Genomic DNA, 18,602 nt, shown 5'->3' on the forward strand with positions numbered 1-18,602 from the left:
CTGTACTCCGATATCCTGCTCTTAAAGCACTGGTATTGACAGTACAAACTTGATCTGATAGAAACATGATATTCATACTGCTCGTACTGACAATACGAGTGCTCTGAAGCAGGACTACTGCAGTATAGAAAAAAATTATCCCAACTGGGTGGTGGCACCCCATGGCTTCATGCATACTCAAAGTTATTTAAAGCTATCACTACTGGCAATATTAGTTGTATGGGGATGTAAGGGCTAAAGATAGCAATGACTGGTAGGAGATGCCGGGAGAATCCTTAATTCATTCGCTCTCATCTGATTTATTATATTAATGGGTCAAAACAATACCAAGATTACAGGTGGCAATGCACAACTTTAAAGACTTGATAATTTCAAACACATCCATGATCAGACCAAGGTACATACTAGAAAAACTGAGCTTGTGGGCAATCATTATTTTCTACAGAAGTTGAAGTTTTCTGATGAACTGTTAATTGAGGTATCTATCAGTACTTTAGAGAAATCTTCCATCCACAAATGCATACTATAATATAGTAATTGTGTTTAGTTTGTTAGCTCTGCACAATTAAAAAAAGTGGAATCTTAAAAAGGACATAAGATGTTATTTACAGAACTACTTAGGCCAGCTGTCTTCACCTACATATAGCCTATAGATTTACTCAAAGGTATCCAACACAGCCCATTACTGTACCATTTCACAAACTGTCTGTTGAAAAAATTATCATGTGAAGTCTCACATCCACAAAGGAAGTTATGTCAGCAGTGGTGTGTTCCCACTCGACTTTCTCTTTCACTTAATTGGAGGAACTGCACTGAAGAAATGTTGAAAACAGTAACACCTGGAGGTTAAAGAGAAAATAGAAAATAACTCAACATTCCATTCACTAGGTTTATCGAGGAGAAAATTCATCCGGTCTGTGATCATATTTGTAACAGAGATCAACGTCTTTCCTTGTGTGTTATTAGTAAGAATACTTTATATAGCTGTCTTCTCAGAGAAGCATATATATTGTTTTCTATTTCTGTTTTTATCTTTGCATTTTATTGGACTGACATAGCTAACAGGCACAGGACTTATATCATTATTAAAACACCTTTGCCTTCATCTTAAAGTTACTTTTTAAGAATATTTTTTGCATCTGAGGTAAACAATACAATTAGTTATTTACAACACTTGTAGTGGTAACTGATGTTACCTCCGAAGTTTTGAACCCCCCACCAAAACAAAACAAAAATGACATTTGCTGGAAGTTTTCTACCAAATTTGTGAGAGCTCTATCTTCCGTAGTATTGCAACAGAAAATAAGGGTTGTAAGCACATGTGCTTGAGTTTGCTGGAAATATCTCTTAAATGGCCAGTACTATAACTGCAGTGCAAATAATGTACATCTTAGACAGAACACATTAAGAAAATCCTTCAACTCTGTTGAACAATGGCTATAGAATGGAATTCTGAATTACTTTAGTTTTTACTCTGAGGACATGCATAGGATCCAGAAGCTACATGCATGTCTTGTATTACTGACTGACTGACAACATATACACACATTACAGTAAACCAACCAAAGACTTCCACTTAGTACAGTATATAGCTCATTGGCAATTATTATAAAGACTAGATTATCTTCAGATTTAAATTTGATATCAATTTCTTGGGTTTTAGATTAGACTAGACTACTGTAGATTATCTTCAGATTTAAATTGGGTTTTAGATGCACTTATTTGGGAAGGGTTGGAAATGTTAAAACGGAAAAAGGAGAAATGATTCCTGTTAGTCATTCTACATCTTATTAAACAAACACTTAGTTGTGACATATGTAACATATAACAAGTGGAAGCACACAGGCTCCATACTGTGATCATAGTAGAAACCACTGACTCACTGAGGCAGTTATGCAGGGTGTAATTCACTCTTACATTACATATAGTAACAAAGTCACTTAATACATGTCTCCATTGAAACAGAATGATGGAGAAGTATGTCACATATTAAATTATTCATAAATGTCTTAGCCTTGGCAAATCTTGAGTTCATATCAAAAGGAAATAATCTCACATAGGTACTCCTACTTCTGGGAGGAGTTTACAGGTTACCTTAAAGAAACTAATCCTATTCAACTACTTGTGACAATTCATTCCTTAGTCTGTAACTGAGATATATACCAATAAGGATAGTCCTCCTCATAATATAAACCAAACTGTAGAAGTGTTTAAACTTAGTGTAGGTATGGGTCTTGTTTTATTTTTAAATGACTCTATTTAATTGTAAGGGTACATGCACAACTAAATTGATTATTTAAGAGCCTGCCATACATATTACTGACTATTATTTGTGGAAGTGAGGCTGACAATACAGAGTGTGGCTGCACTGTAAAGACAGATTACTACCCTTACCTGCCACACAACACTATGACACAAATTGGACGAGATCAAGTCATCTAAAAATTTTGTTCCTTAATTTATGATGGCTACACAAAACAAAAAATGGACCCAGTATATTAAACACATACACCGCTTTGTGTACATTTACAATTGGTAAGCAATACAATGTATGGCATGCAGTGCCTAATATATGGTGTATGTATTGAGGCCTTTATCTTCCCCTCTTGTCCTTTGGAAGTTTGTTGATCAAGCAAGTTTCAAAACCATTACTGTTCCATCAGGATTAGGCAGTAACAAAATCACTTTCTACCCAGACACAAATCTAATTATAACTACAACCCAGCTTACCAGTCCTGCTATACACTAATTATACACTTACCATTACCATCAGCATATTGTAAACCATTCTGTGCAAGATCTGCATCATGTGACCCCCAAAGATGTCTCAAGACTGATTAATCCACATTTACCTAATGAGGAGATAAAGACAAAGACAATAAGAATTATTTGTCACTAATTCTGTATTGAGAATATCAGAACTAGATGTATTGATGCAAACAATGAAAACCTTTGTTATTGAGTTTGCCTCTTGAATATTTACTCAACAGTTATTCCATTGCTCACAGATATATACAAGTTAATGCTCAAATGAATCTGTGTCCCTGAAACAACTCAATAATTGCAAGTTCATTCATTTTATTGAAAGGCACTTTTATTTTAAAGTTGAATCATTTTTGAAAATGTATCCATAAACAAAACAATAGGCTAAAATTGGTAACATGTTTGCAATCCTTTGGATTATACTTAATTGATCAGCACACTTTCTAATTTGGTACTTTAAACGTTATTTAGTGCAGCAGGCCAATGAAGTTGTTCATCTTTGTATGAACACCAAATTTCTAATTCTGTTACTTTGAAGTCAAGCAAAGTTAGGCCTAAGTACTGGTCTAGATTCCTTTGTCAAACTATCGGTATTCAAGTGTGAAGCAGAGGCTGCTCTATTACATAGATGTTGATGTTTTTGCTTTCACCACTTTCCCAGTTACTTCATTTCCAATGTTGCCACTGGACAGCAACTTGATGCACCCCTCCCCCCCCCCCCCACCCAAACACACTCGTATAACAGAATGACTGAATCACACTATAACTTTAAGAACATAAAAATAATACAAATGCATTTTAAGGATTTCAGATGACATAACATGCTGTGATTGGAGAGCTTATCATACTGTGCTGTATGATCTTCTTTGATAGAATCATCAACTGAACATTGCTTGTCATAGTGCAATACTCAAAACCTAGCATTATCCATGACAACTATTTAATATGATGGGATGGGTGGACCTTGTCTTAAATTACATAATTTCCACTCAACCTGGAGACAGTGACAACATAAAGCCTTCATAAGCATTATATGCTCACACAGGAATGAAACTGTTACACAATGAAACAATGTACAGTATGTCTAATGACCATTAAAATTGGTCAGATTTGAAAGATTAGAGATGTACTTGGCATCAGAATTTCATCCTCTTGAAACCTACAATTATGGTACAATTTGTAGAGATGATGCTACAATTAGAGAAACACTGAACAAAAGAGGTCCCACAGAACCCCTGAGTTTAAGATGCAACCTTTAGCGGTATTCTAACTAGATGATTGTTCATATGTTATGTCTTGGTTTGCAGTGAATGGAATTGATGGGGGTTCGGGGGGTGGAGGGGTGCTGGATGATAGACTTTCCGGTGTGGAAATTTTCCTTGAGGGATCATCTGATACATCATGGAGTAAAAAATATCCAATTAAACACTTGTATTCTCATGTAGGATGGGGATGGGTGGGTGGGGTAAGAATCAGGTGGTGGACCATGCAACCATTACCCTGCTCATGTAAACTGTACACATTTCATCCAAGAGCTGTAATCCGGATATGAAACTGGTAAATCTCTAAAGGGGCTGATCTCAGGACTGAATAATCAGTTTACCTGATGATGAGAAAAACAAAATGCATTTGGTCAGTTGTACTGTAATGTTATTATTCATGTCAATTGTCATCACCTGGTCTGCAAGTAGCAGCATTCTTTCATATAACATTGTCAAACACAGAACACAGCTATTATAAGCATCTGGTATGCTACTGTTGTTTCAAAATAATTTGCTCAGTTATACTTATAATAACAATGTAAAGAAACTAATGCAACTCTTGAGGAAATTATTGTATATAATTTAGTGTGTCAGCTTTGGTGGATGTGTGTTTTTATCTTATTTTTCTTCATTTAATGGCACCAGGCCCCTGGAGACTGAATTGCCTACATTGACCTAGTTACACCACTCTCTGGGTACTCTTTCCAGATTTTAGATCACCAAATGTTTATAGAGTACCCTGTTCAGCTGGTCAATAACTATCCAATATGGTCAGTTCTTTTCCACAAATTTAAAGAAGACACTTGTAACCTCAAAATTTTGAGTTGAAAAGTTTTGAGATACAGTAACAGAGTCAAAATTTTGAAATTTGGGGACACCTATTTTATTCCCCTTATGTCCCTATTAAGTCACCGTACTCAAGTCAGTGAAGTTAGATCAATTTTGAGACCAATTCGATTTTTTAAAACCAACTGCAGTGACTGGCCCAGCATGTGACAATTCTGTATTCACAGCTGTATATACTCAGATGTGTAGGAAGTATTTCCAATTGTGTTCTCTGTTTATAGTGGCTGGACTTACAAGGGTACTGCAAAGCACCCAAATCTTCAGTATTTTCACATAGTTTCTGGATCTGCTAGCAATTTTGAGCACATGAGGACATGTCAGGAATAGAAATACTTAATCTGGTTTCACTCTGTGGAATATCTGAGCCCTAGCGGGGTGCTTCAAAAGAGCGCTGTAACATCTCTGAGACTTCTTGTCCTCTTCTACTAAGTATAAAGCATTGAATACATGTTAGAGAGAAAAAGTATAAATCTAAGCCCTTGTGAGAGTCTCTGGGGACTTCAGCTGAGGCATTTTCACTTTTCAGATAATTAATGTTCTCTGATAGTGATTTAGCGACCCTAGTGGAGTCCAGGGGGAGGGGTGGCAAGTGCTCACACCCTAATGGATGCCAGTGCTTGTATATCTTGGAATGCCCTCTAAATGTGTTTATTTTAAACAGTATTTAGCTCTCAAATATACTCATGGAAGAAATGTTATCATGATATGGTATTGATAAAGAGTGACTGCAGAGGAATTTAACTTCCTTAACCATGCTTGCAGGCTAGCCAGCAGTTTGGTGAATCAAGTCACAACAAACCAGATTTACTTCATTCTTACCATTCCTATGTAACTCTGTGCATCAAGAAGTGTACCTAGGATACTGAAAGAAGCTTGATAGGTTCATAGGTCCTGATCTCCTCTATCCAGTACAGTCTCTGTCTTCATATTCACTAGAGGGTTTCTTCCTACGGTTGAATTATTACATCATGGAGCCATTCGAGCCTCAGTGACTTCTAAATCAAAAGTGAAACACTAACATGAAATCAAATTAGTTATTCAAAATTTCAGAAGACTTCAGAAACCAAAGGATACTCACTACAAAGAAAAACCCATGGTAGCAGTTCCACTTTGATCCATTCATTGATCTCAATTAAGTGGTTATACAGTGTTTGGTTTCTGAAGCTTTTTGAAAGTTTTTATGAACTTTTGCATTCAGATAGCAATGTGACACTACAGCAGTCTTTGTGAGCAATCTAATTCACATGTTAGCTGTAAAAGACCTGTACACTTTTAGCAAGTAAATTATGTAAAAGTGCATATATTTGATTTGTGATATTGAAGCTGAAGATACGTCAATAGGAAATGTGCATTACTAGCACAAACCCTGGAAATTCTGGATACGTTCCCATAATGGGTTGTCTTGGACCAGTAAGGGTGGTGTAAAGCACTGCAGTATTTTGGGTGACACAAACTACAATAATGCTTGTATATGATATGGAATATTGAAACTCAATCTCTGGAAAACCTTGCATTTCATTTGACCTTTATTCACTGGCAGGTTAGCACTTAAATCCACAATATCCCATGAGAGGAAACAACTCCAGAGTACTTTAAGAGTAGGTTTTAATGAGTAAATTTGGCTAAAACTGTTCAGACAGTTGGATGATCTCGCAAATGTAGAACACCTTCTTCGATAAATTAATATTATGATCAAAGTATTTGGAGGAAACCTACCCTCAACTTGTAACCAACTATAACAGGCTAGCATCACCATACTTAAGCTAGTCCTACATTGTGCTGAGCATAGGTCACGCTTTTTGCTGGCATTGCGCTACCATTGAATATTGTAACTAAAATCATTGGACTAGGCCTAAATTAGGCTGCATTTAGTTATATGACTAGAGATGACCTAAGCCATAACGTTGAACGTTATGATGGCCTGTGAACCTGTCCTTGTACGTGCATAGCCTAACGTTATGAACGGAACTCAACTGATACGTGGGATTTCTTCTTTGACAATTGCAATATAATCAGTTGTTCCTTTCAGCATCATGTTCACCATCTGGAATATGCTGCAATATATTCATATTAGTAAGCCAGTACTGTAGCTTCGGGGAAACACGTCAGACAAACAGAGAAGTACAACCGTATAACCGTTCTTCAAACGCTGCTTATATATACTGTGTCGTTGGTTTGTTTAGATCTTGAAAATGAGACTTGTTCAAGTCATTTCCTTGGCCACGAGGGAAATTCCCTTATTTTTAAATGAATGATCTTCCGATTGAAATAATACAAACCAGATGGCAAATTCCTTAGATGTAATAAGTGAGGACTTCAACAATGTGCTGCAAAATGTCAATTCATCATTTACACCTAGACATTTTTCTGCTAATGTGGCGTTCATAAAATCCTGTACAGCTGCATGAAAGTGTCATCAAGACAGCAAGAAGAATGTCTTAGACATTTTACAGGATATTGTTTTATCTACAAGCTTGGAAAAAAGTCAATATTTGAACGTTTCTAAAAAAAACTTTGAAATGACAAGATAATTTTTTGGGGGAGTATTTGAACATTGGAAAATTTCCAAATCGTACACTTGGATAGAGGTCGGAAGGGGGCAATGTTACATTCAGCTGAGAAGAAGGTCACTGCCACGGGTACAACCCCCCCCCCATTCCGACTTAACAAAAACATTATTTATTGGCAAAAATGGCGTATGGAGCCAATTTTAGACCGAAATAGTAGTCTAATTATGCCCCCCAGTGCACCATTTTTGAAGCAATTTCAGAGGGCGGGGCTACTTGGAATTTGCCTCCAACAAGCAAACAACCACGCTTCCTCCTTTTTTTAATTCTTTTTTCCACTCTGGCCTTTCCATAATAGTGTAGGCCATACCTCAGTTGGGATTTTCTGCCCCACCCCTTGAAATATGTGCGTCAAGCAGAAGAAGGGGTCCCATTCTCCTAGTCCTGCAAACCGCTTTCATGTAAATGCCCTATATAGGTAGCCTCTCATCAGTTTATGACAATAACGAGTGATACCCGACGAGTGATTGTTATATGTAAAGTAGTTGATAGCCTATACATCTGCTATGTGGTACATGGCTACATGAAGGTAACATATGCTATAATGTGTACCTCTTTGTCAGGCATTATTGTGTATATGAATAATAACTGGTTGGGCAACATGTCTATAGAGAATACAGTCTTGATCGTCCAGTTTTTCGATAAATAGCCGTTGGTATATATAAAAATTTTGGGTTTTTCAAACCCCCAGATGGCCGGAAACGGCACTTCCCGAGTGTTTTATGCTGCGAATACCTAGCCCCAAAATATGGGTCTCAAGCCTGCAATTTCTCAGATTGCACGTAAATCTGTAAAAAAATTGTAATATGTATATTCGATGGTGTTTTAAGAGAGTAGCTATTACTCGTAGTGTACTCGCAAAGACGTTTTTGAGTGTAGTAAATTATTACTTGCAATTAAATGCAATAATTAAATAAATGTCATAAGAAAAAACAGAAAGCATTTCTTAATGTCAACAAATGGGTAATTCCAAAACCATGTGCAGTTGCCAACAAATTTCTATGGACCAAGCACTGTCACGAATGCATGTACCCTATCAGGGGCGTATCCAGGGGGGGCGCAACAGGCGCGCGCCCCCCCTATTGGCCGTCACCAAAAAAAAAAAAAGTTTAGCAAAAAAAAAAAAAAAAAAAAAATTGATGACGACCTTTATGTGAGATGTCGGTGATCGCTCAACCCCCCCCCCCCCTCCCGTATGCTTTAGTTTTTGTTTGCCAAAAAAAGGTTCTGGCGAAGTTCGGCGGCATAATAGTTTTAGAAACATAGATGGTAATTGTGTTTGAATTATCACTATAAACACTAAATGACATGTCAGCCATACTAAATTGTGCATTTTGTGTCCATATTTACTGGAAATGTTGCTTATTATTAAGGTCGAAAAATGGATCACATATGGCCATGGGCGGCGATCCTGGGTGGAGGGGGGATATATCCCCCCATGAAAATGGGTGGACGGGATGTAATGCACCATATCCCCCCCCCCCCCACCAAATGCCAGGGATAAGAATATTTTCATGCCTACATTTATGCATCTTCGTTAATGTACGGCTCTTTTTTAGCTTCATTTCTCGCCTACCATAAACGCAGTGCGATCTTTTCAAATAAAGCGTCTTTATAAAGCAAGAATAGTTGACTGTAGGCTTCATTGGCCCTATAACAACAAAATGTATTATTGCGCCCACGGTATTGATATAGTACATATATGCACCCTCATAGTATTCATATAGGCCCTATAGTAGGCCTACACACGTACATGTTCCCTCGAACAGCTGAGAATCTCATGTTACCAGGGTAATGCTTAATACACGTTTCACCTGGATGCCCTAGCAATCGGTACCTAGGAATGTAACTATGTGTAATTGTGTATTGCATGTGTATAGGCCTATAATAGCCTGCATGAGGCCATTTTCTTCATCGAATAATATAAAAGAGCTCTCGAACATTCTAACGTTGCGCCTGAAACAAGATTGACAGGGGCAATTTTCCCAAAATAACACCCGAAATTAAAAAAAAAAGTATTTTGGATCCTGATTATGAGATATTTCGGACATGACATCCCTATTTTAAAGTTGGGTATATGCCGCTTGGAAACCTCGGGAAGTGCCGTTTCCGGCCATCTAGAGGGTTTGTTAATCCCCAAATTTTCTTGTACGCTTCGCGCCAACTCATGGTGGCGCTACGCTTAGATAGTCAACAAGGTCATATCCCCCCCCCCCCCAATCGGAAGTACGGATCGCCGCCCATGCATTTGACACCATTTTGCATTTCAGGCCTTCTTTGAAAGCAAAAATTGTACACCCCTCCCCTTAAACCCATCCCCCAGGACGGCGATCATTCATGCCTGGCGCCCCCCTATTGGAAAATCCTGGATACGCCCCTGCCTATACAGTACGTTGATAAAAGGAATCCCTCGAAACTTTTCCATGTGAACCCACGTTTCTGGGCAGGGGCGGGATTTGAGTTGTAAAAGTGGGGGGGGGGGGCAAACCTGCCAGCAAGACTATCTAAGCGGAGCGCCACCATCGGTTGGCGGGAGCGTACAAGAAATTTTTTGGCTTTACAAACCCTCCAGATGGCCGGAAACGGCACTTCCCGAGTGCTCTAAGCTGCATGTACCCGTCCTTGAAATATGGATCTCATGTCTACAATTTGTATCTACATAGTTAATTATTGTTTTAGTAGAACATATGGTCAGATGGTGATGTACAACTTTTGTTATACGTCACTATCTAAGCGGAGCGCCATCATCGGTTGGCAAGGAGCGTCGAAATTTTCGATGAAAGGTACCCTTAGATCGGTTAAATTAACACCCATGTAGGCTTTAAATTGCATCTAAACAATTAATGAACGTGTTGAAATTTAGGGAGGACGGATAGAAGAACTTATATGGTGATGTACAACTGAAGCTTATACGTCACTATTTAGGCGGTGCACCACCATCAGTTGGCGCGGCACGTCGAAATTTAAGCAAAAAGGAAATCCTAGATCAGCAAAAATGACACCTCTGGTAACAATAAATCGCATCTAGACAGTTCTTTCCCCCTAAAATTATTAGTATATTGTGCATTTGGACCGATCAAGAATATGTTCAGCACCCACTTCGAAATTCTCCCCACTTCTTGGAGCACTTGGCAAATATTGGGGCTGAACATACCTTACCCCCCCCCACTTTTTTCATGGGGGATAAGCCCCTCAAGTCAACCGGTTCCGTCGCCACCGAAGTCGAGGAGGGGTGATTTCGAGCAGTAAAGAAATTACATCGGCATTGCCATTGCATATTGTTGAATGACACGCCGTGTGGGGGGGGGGGTGTCATGTGTCAGTATATTGAATTTAATTATTGATATACCCAATATGCAAATCTGGCCTTCGTAAATCGTTTCTCTGGATTTAGTTATTCAACGCATTCAGTAGAGCAGCCTACGTTGAAAATCAATTCCTGAAGCTAGCACTGTAGCACATGCCGCGGATTCATCACATGCAGAATTGAATCGCTAGTGTGTTAGCTCCAGGATTCGTAACCTGTGCTGCGAACCATGTGCTAGCTCCAGCTCCAGTTATTCTGCATGCTACATGTTACGATCTTAAATACAAATTCGACTTAGATTCGAAACAAATAGGCCTATTTGATAGGGCTGTTGTGGGGGAATAATTTCGATTAGGGTTGTGCACATTTGTCTGCAAAAACGACAAAAAAGTGAACTAAGATTTGGGGAAAAGTGGGGGGCAAATGCCCCCTCTTGCCCCCCCCCCGTAATCCCGCCCATGTTTCTGGGTCTAAACCATACAGGAGAGTCAATCCGTTTTCAGGATTGGAGAGGCAAACTTACCGATGCAGCCCCTCAATGAATGCACATATATACTTGATCAGAAATGTACATAAATGAGCCACAAGATGTACCTCCTCCTATATGTTCTACACCCTTTCCCATATATATGTAGTCATGTGACAAATCACTTGATTGGCGTAGGAAGGATCATAAAATGAATGGGTTGGGGAGGGGGTCAGGAGGCATTCCAATTAAGCAAACAATACACATTTTGTCATTACTGTGACCCACATGGAACACTGACAACTTTCAAAAATTTCATATTAAATTGTTGATTATTTTATCCCTAAAGTTTCGAATATTTCTGGGAATTTCAACCCTTTCTCAAAATTGAAACCCTTTTTTCTTGAAACTCAAATTTGTCTTAAAATCGCCATCTGTAATTTAACCGAAATTCTGAACATTAAACTACTTTATCTGAATTAAACTTCTTCGATTTATTTAGACCTCTTTTTTAAGTCCCTTCATTTAACATGTCGAATTATTTTTATTTCTCGAATTTCTTTCTTATATAAATTTCCACTATCTTATCTCAAAAAAAAATTTCTTGATGAGAATGGTACGGTACTAAGTAAAAACGGAGAAGGGGGGGGGGGGAGGGCTACATGAATTAAATATTAACATTATTGGTGAAATGTCGACATAGTATTTTTATTTGAGCAATTACAAGGTACGTGAAAAGACAAAACATCGTTTGATTGCCTGACACTCTCTTTGCTGGTGCAAAGATTCAGCTGAATAATCCAGCACTGACATGGAGTGGAATTAATTACAAAGGTGATTGGGTGGGTATAGGGGATGAAAAAAGTTGTGTAGTTACATTTATTCCAATAATTTCATGATGATCAAGTGATTAATTGTAAATAAAAAATAACTTGACACAGACACGTTTTGTCTGCACGATGTGTCTGCAAGATGTGTATGACTGAACAAGGATGTTCAATTTATGTTATTCCATGTAGGTTTTAATATTCATTAAACATGTACTCCTTAAATCATTTGAAACAGACGGTATTCAGACTTTTGTGTTTATTGTTTGTTTATGCATCCAAGCAGATAATATGGTGGGGGCATGTGTATATCAAATGCTTTTTGCCCAAATTTTAACCGGTGGTGGGGGTGGGGGAGGAGGGGTGGGGGACTAACACCCTACCGCTTAGGGAGAAATGTCAATGATAGCTTGATCTACTTGATATAGGTTGTGTTGTATTATTTACTTCCTCGACCCCTTCCTTACTACATACCCAATCGACGTCAGGTTTCAAACTGTCTGTTTCACCGGGTATGTATGACGTTACGTCTGTCGTACATTTTCTTCTATTGGCGCCAAAATGTCTGTTACAAATATCAAAAATCACCCGCGAACAGCTGGGAAACACCTGTATATGAATATTGAATACCTGTTCACTTCTATAGTATCTATCACTGAATGGTTTAGTGTTATATTATTGGAGTTGCAGAGTACGTATTATATTCGTGGACGTTGTTTGTTACCATTGACTTGTTGAGTGGTTATTAAGATGGATTGTTTAATGGAGAGGAACCGCTGTTAATAGTTAAAACAGTAATTATTGATCAGAGAAATAATTTGACGGTAAGGTATAAAGGCATAGGCTAGGATGTGTACAAAGGCCAGGCCAAACTTAGGTAGGCTATAGGCTAGACTAGTAATACAGTTAGGTTATGTTAGAAATCTCAAACATCACCCGCGAAAAGTTAGAATTATTACTTTTAGCAAGAGGGCATGCTTAGCAAATCTAACTCATAAAAAATAAAATCTTAGCCTACTTGTTGACTGATTATCAAAAAATTCCAAGTTAAAGCATATCTTAAATATAAAGTAATTGAATTAAATGCAATCGAGACAGCTGAGTTTTCTTTAGGGATCTTAAATTAAGCGAAGAATAAAACCAGCGATTAACATTCTAGGTGAGCTGATGCCTATCCTTTACTTCGAAAACAATAACTCCATTCTAGCTAAAAAAAGTGTCCATAGACAAACTGTAGAAACTTTGTTATCCCTTAAAAAATCTTAAATCACAGAAAATTGTTTAACTCGATTTTATTCGTACATAACAAAACCTTATACTAGGCATTAATACAAGTCAATCTATAACATTCCACAATTATGATATTGTAATCACCTAACTTACTAAATCTACCAGGTCGGACATTTGAGCAAATTGTGTGAGAAACCTGCAGCTTTTTACCGAGCAGGCTGAATGAAATAATTTTATTTAATAACTGATTATTAGTTGAATGACCTAACTCCTGGCAATATACCTGACACCTATGGGAAATATAGTTTTGTTAAATACTGCCCAGCGCTTTGAGCCTCTATAAAACAGTCTTCCAAATTAAGTCTAATAATATAAATGCAATTCATAGTTATTTGAAACAAATCTTTCGTCCATGTCTTTCCAGCAGCAACTAGATCGTGGTGTTCTACTCACAGCTGGTTGTGTCTTAATTTTGCCCACTAAATTATAAAAACCGTACGTCATTTCCAAGCTAACAGACTTATGGCCACATGATATTTAAAAAGTAAAATGGTTTTGAAATTGAAAGTGCGCCACTTCTTTTACGCTGCTGCAACACTCAATAGCAGACGTTAGCCAGAGCCGTATAGCTCTAACGTTAATTTTAAAAGGGCGCCATCCTCTCATTAAACTTGTAATTAACTGATTTATCTCTCGTGTTTGTAAATCCATATTTGTCCGCTAACTGTTCACACCCTCTGAAGTCCACAGTAACAGAATATAATACAATGAAGACCCAATCAACCCGATTAAATTTAAAAGTAATAATTAATTAGTATATTTAAACCCTCAAGAATATGAAGTGTTTCCAGATAACAACATTATTTGTAAAAATAAGTAAAAAGCGGGTGGTACTATTTATAATTGGAAGATACGATAAAGTTTAGAAAGTTAAGATCATAAGCAATACCCAATTTAGGAATATCTGCAAACACAAAGAAAGAAAAATGTTACATTTTGAAAAGATCCACTAGAAGTTATGTCAAACTCAAACCGTAACTTAGGAATGAATATGATAACTAAACACAGATAGACATCATCTTTTAAACAAATCGTTTTAATTGGAAATAATTAGAATTCACGCAGAATAGTAGAATATTTGGATCGATCATAAAATAATTTGTATATTGAAGTTTTGAGTTTTAGCCTCATCAACAATTCTCTCTTGAATTTGATATACATCTGCTTCTCTAAATTGCATTTTAATTATAAGAAACAACCTTTTGATTTAAATATAATTCTTTTAAATGTCCTTAAACTTGATAAAAACCTGGAATTAGTTGAAGTAGAAGTTTCCTTTTCATGATTCCTATTACACTAGTGACTAATATTTACATTTAAATTACACTTTCCTTCTGAAATTTCTAAATTAAAATAAAAATAAATTGGATAAATATTTTTCTATAAAAGATAGAATAATCTCAATTCTTGATTACCCATTTTTTTATAAAATTCTCAAATCTTCATTGAGATTTGTTTCCTATTAAGTAATAAATTAAAATATGTAGCCTCACATTCTTACTTTATTGAACCTTACTAGCTATAAAACCTTTAATTAATCATAAAACTGATCCTTTAATCCTACTTTACCCATTTTATTTTCATCAAGCTTAATCCATTTATTTCTGTTTGTTTTTGACTCCCCTTAAATTCAATCCCTTATTTCCTTTCCATTAACTTATTCTTTCTTAAAAATAAACACGACCTAAATGTCCTATATTATCGCTTCACTTTCCTTGATTTTCATTTCGTTATTTTTATTATTTATAATATCATAATAATTATTCTAATCCTAACCAAATCCAATCTTTTTATCTCTATCTACTCTATTATCAGTAACTCTTTTCTTTCATTCTAGATTCCTATCTCCTGCGTGTTTCTAGACCTCTGCTCTCCTAGAGTTGATGAGTCTGGTCTGAACCTTATCCTTCAGTCTGGTCTCTCTCTCTCTATCCTGAGTTCTCTCCAGAAGCTGGTGATCTATGACATCGGCAGGACACTAACTAATGAAGAGTTTGCGGCCATCTTGTCTTACTCCTCACAGTGTACAAGCTTGAAGGAGCTGAGGTAAGTATTCCGGTGTAGATGTTAGAATCATCATAACAGTTAAACAGGGAATTAATTTAATTAATAAAAGTTATCAATATAAAACTAACAATAGAGAATGTAAAGTCTGCTGTATTTTAATGTATAGGATTGGATTTAATTAGTTTAGTTGGTTTTATTTGAATAATTAGGTCATCGAGAGAGGAATTCTGTAGAATGTTATGATAAATAAAACAAAATAAAAAGGATTATTAGGGAATATTTTACGAGAGTGTTGTTAAGAGAGGGTTGTAGGGGTGGGTGGGAGTTGTTTTAAACGTTCTTTGTTTAGTTTATTGTTAACATTTAACTAAGAATTAGGTTTAAGAATGACAGGAATGTTTATTAGGATAAAATAAGAGATACACAAAGTATTTTGATTTTAATAATTCTAGCGAGTAAATTAATATTCTAAAGTAGAGTTTTATAAAGAAAAAATGTTACTTTTGACTGAAACCTCTAAAATATTTGTTTTTCAATTATGAAGGTCAACAATTTATTTAACAATTATTTAAACGGAAGAGATTAAAAATCGTTATTGATAAAACTATGGGAATAAAAATAGCAATACTTATTAGTTTATTGTTAAAAAAAAAACTAAATTGTGATCAGATTTTGATACTCTAGCAAAACTGAAATGTATATCAAGCAAGCAACCAATAAAACACTGTTAGTTGTAGAAATTACAAACATGGCTACTCAAAATAGGTTAACAAATTAAAACAAAATAAAAGTTAGCAAAAAGGATTTAAATAATTTTAATTGAGTTAACGATAAAGTTAAATTGTATTTTTGTGTTGCCATAAATATCAATAAAGGAAAATATGAATCTCATAAATTACAGAGGTTAAAATTTAACCCATTCAAAACTGCATCAGTTTCTTCTTTATAATTTGAAATGGATGTTTTACTAAATAAGGTAAATTAATATTTATTCTCATTATTTTATCATAATTTTAAACAATAATAAAAAAGTAAGCTTGACCTTCAACTTTTTATAATTCATAACTTTATACAAAAACTGTTAAATATTGTAATATTCCTCGTATTAATGTGACTTCAAACTTGATTCGATCATGACGTCCCTGCTTGGTCCTTTACAATTCAGTGTTACTTAATCCTCCAAGATCCCCACCCCCCCCCACCCCCGACCCCTCCTCTCGCTCCTCCTCTCGCCTTCTTTGGTCTCACAGATCAAACCTCGTAAAAGTGTATCCTTTCCGTCATTACCATTCACAAAACAATCAGTAACATCTTCAACTTACAGCTGACGTGTTTACTAAAAATAAAGTCGCACCTACCCCCCCCCCCCCACCACCGCGCCTCACCCAAATCTCGAAAGAAAAGAGAAAATTATTTAGTAGATACATAAATGAATTCCGAAGAAAAGAAAGCTGATTAACATATGTTATATGTGACCGCTATTTTAGGAATAACTGTAACCGCGAAGAAAATAGCACTAGAAATGATAAACTTTTGGGAGTTTTGTTTGGTCTGACTATTAAAAACAAATATAACACAGATTGTTTATTCCCTATCTAGACTAAATACTTTACCCAAATTCCAGTGTGCTCTTGAGTAAATTTAGTCTCGCCCCCTCTGCCCCACTCCCCTTCAGACACCTTACCTGGACCCGCCACCACCACTCCCTTCGCCACTCCCCCCATCCCCGTCGTACATAATCGCCTTTAGAGGGCCCTTCAAATCCATTCCGTTTCTACCCGATAACATCATCACCGTTTTAGTACACACAGTAGGCCTACTCTGCTTGTACAACAGTTTTCTGCACAGACGATTGATTCAAACAATTTATTTCTAAAGTAAAATAAGTTAACAGCAAAGATGACACACCTGGATCTCCTGTAAATACCTAATTAGCATAATAATAGATGACAGGAGCCGGTTAAAGCTAATGAATAGAAAGATATACGAGCCAGGCGTCTATTGTACACCTGGAATACAACGTAACCATGGAAACTGACGATAAGTAGGCCAGTCCGTGTCTAGCCGTGGCTGGGAAGAATGCATCATAATATTCAATACTGGTTAGATATATTTAGTAGTCATTCAGTGATATGTCATATGCCATGATATTACAACGTGTTCTCATTACTATTTTCTGTTTATATATTTTAAATGAGTAAACTTGATTTTCTTGGTTGTTTAATACATCCCTCAATTGCTCCTCTCCCTAATTTGATAGGATTGTTTTATTTCCCTTTCTTCGTTTTTGTTCTGTATGTACTTCTCGTTGGTATAAGGAAGTCTGCCTATTTAACACATAATTGAATAGCCCTTAATGTCACTCACATATCTAATATGTGACTAGACAAACATTGCGGGTTCTTAATCGCCGAGTTTTATGGAGAACTTTTTGCTCTGTAAAGTTGATATGTTCATAATCCCATTACGACTTATAAAGCTAACATTAATTACATAAAAACGTAAATTAACTATAATCCATATACTTTGCCTTTCATTTAAGCTGTGAAAAAGGGGGGGGGGGAGGTTACTCTTTTAATTGATAAACCATTTATTAATATGAAAATCGAACGTTTCGATTTCTTTAAAGTTAGCCAGCAGTGTCTACTGTTTTGTTCTTATCAATTAATATCAAGTGACTGTTAAACGTCTTCGACACTTATGATGAAAAGTGTAAGCACCCTGCAGGTGTTTATAGTGGCATCTTTATCATCAAATATTCATTGATATAGTGTTTGCCATTACAACCAATAATAGTATGGTTTAATCGTACTGAATATGCGAGATGAGGTATTGTTCGTGTTTAGCAGGGAATAAGTAATTCGAAGGTTCATGCCGCCTTGCAAATCTGAAATATAGTTATAATAACCAAGAAATCTATTAAGTTAATATATTTCGCAACATTTAACAGCCATAAATCATAAACAAGCAAACAACAACACGAACAAGAAAGCAAAGCACATGAGATCCTTTAAGATTCGTTTAATGGGATCTTATATCTCTTTAAATATCGAATTGTATACTGCACCAGTTGTTTTTATCTGCACAGAACAGGTGACGGCGGATTAAATTATTCCATCGAAGTTTAAAGTGAATAATAGACAACGACAACTAGAAACCGATTTCAAATTTGCAACTTTAACTGTTTTTAGCGAATTTAGAAAGGTATAGAAGGCTGTATTACAATCATGGTGACAGCCCGATATTCATAACGTTCTATATTCACAA

General features: G+C 36.3%; 3 protein-coding genes across 24 annotated transcripts in view; 2 read left to right on the plus strand and 1 right to left on the minus strand.

Annotated features, from left to right (window-relative positions):
• Nucleotides 1-11,844, minus strand: part of LOC139963637 (uncharacterized) — a 664,171-nt gene extending 652,327 nt beyond the window's left edge. For 4 of the 21 annotated variants that reach the window (XR_011791669.1, XR_011791667.1, XR_011791668.1 and 1 more), the window contains exons 1-5: nt 6,846-11,835; nt 5,691-5,866; nt 4,263-4,366; nt 2,762-2,852; nt 738-839 (exon numbers count right to left, since the gene is read on the minus strand). The gene's annotated coding sequence lies outside the window, so the exon portion shown is untranslated. Of the gene's footprint in view, nt 1-691; nt 840-2,761; nt 2,853-4,262; nt 4,367-5,690; nt 5,867-6,845 lie in introns of all 21 variants that reach the window. The other 17 variants (XR_011791678.1, XR_011791671.1, XR_011791674.1 and 14 more) reach the window with 10 other exon arrangements.
• Nucleotides 1-18,602, plus strand: part of LOC139963622 (uncharacterized) — a 204,974-nt gene that overhangs the window by 157,879 nt on the left and 28,493 nt on the right. The gene's annotated exons all lie outside the window — the stretch shown is intronic.
• LOC139963623 (uncharacterized) overlaps nt 1-18,602 on the plus strand; it is a 105,239-nt gene that overhangs the window by 58,144 nt on the left and 28,493 nt on the right. For both annotated transcript variants that reach the window (XM_071964602.1, XM_071964601.1), the window contains exon 6: nt 15,166-15,374. In XM_071964602.1, coding sequence (XP_071820703.1) covers nt 15,166-15,374 — 209 coding nt within the window. The remainder of the gene's footprint in view (nt 1-15,165; nt 15,375-18,602) is intronic.

Source organism: Apostichopus japonicus, chromosome 22 (genome assembly GCF_037975245.1).
Source record: "Apostichopus japonicus isolate 1M-3 chromosome 22, ASM3797524v1, whole genome shotgun sequence".
Taxonomy (NCBI): domain Eukaryota; kingdom Metazoa; phylum Echinodermata; class Holothuroidea; order Aspidochirotida; family Stichopodidae; genus Apostichopus; species Apostichopus japonicus.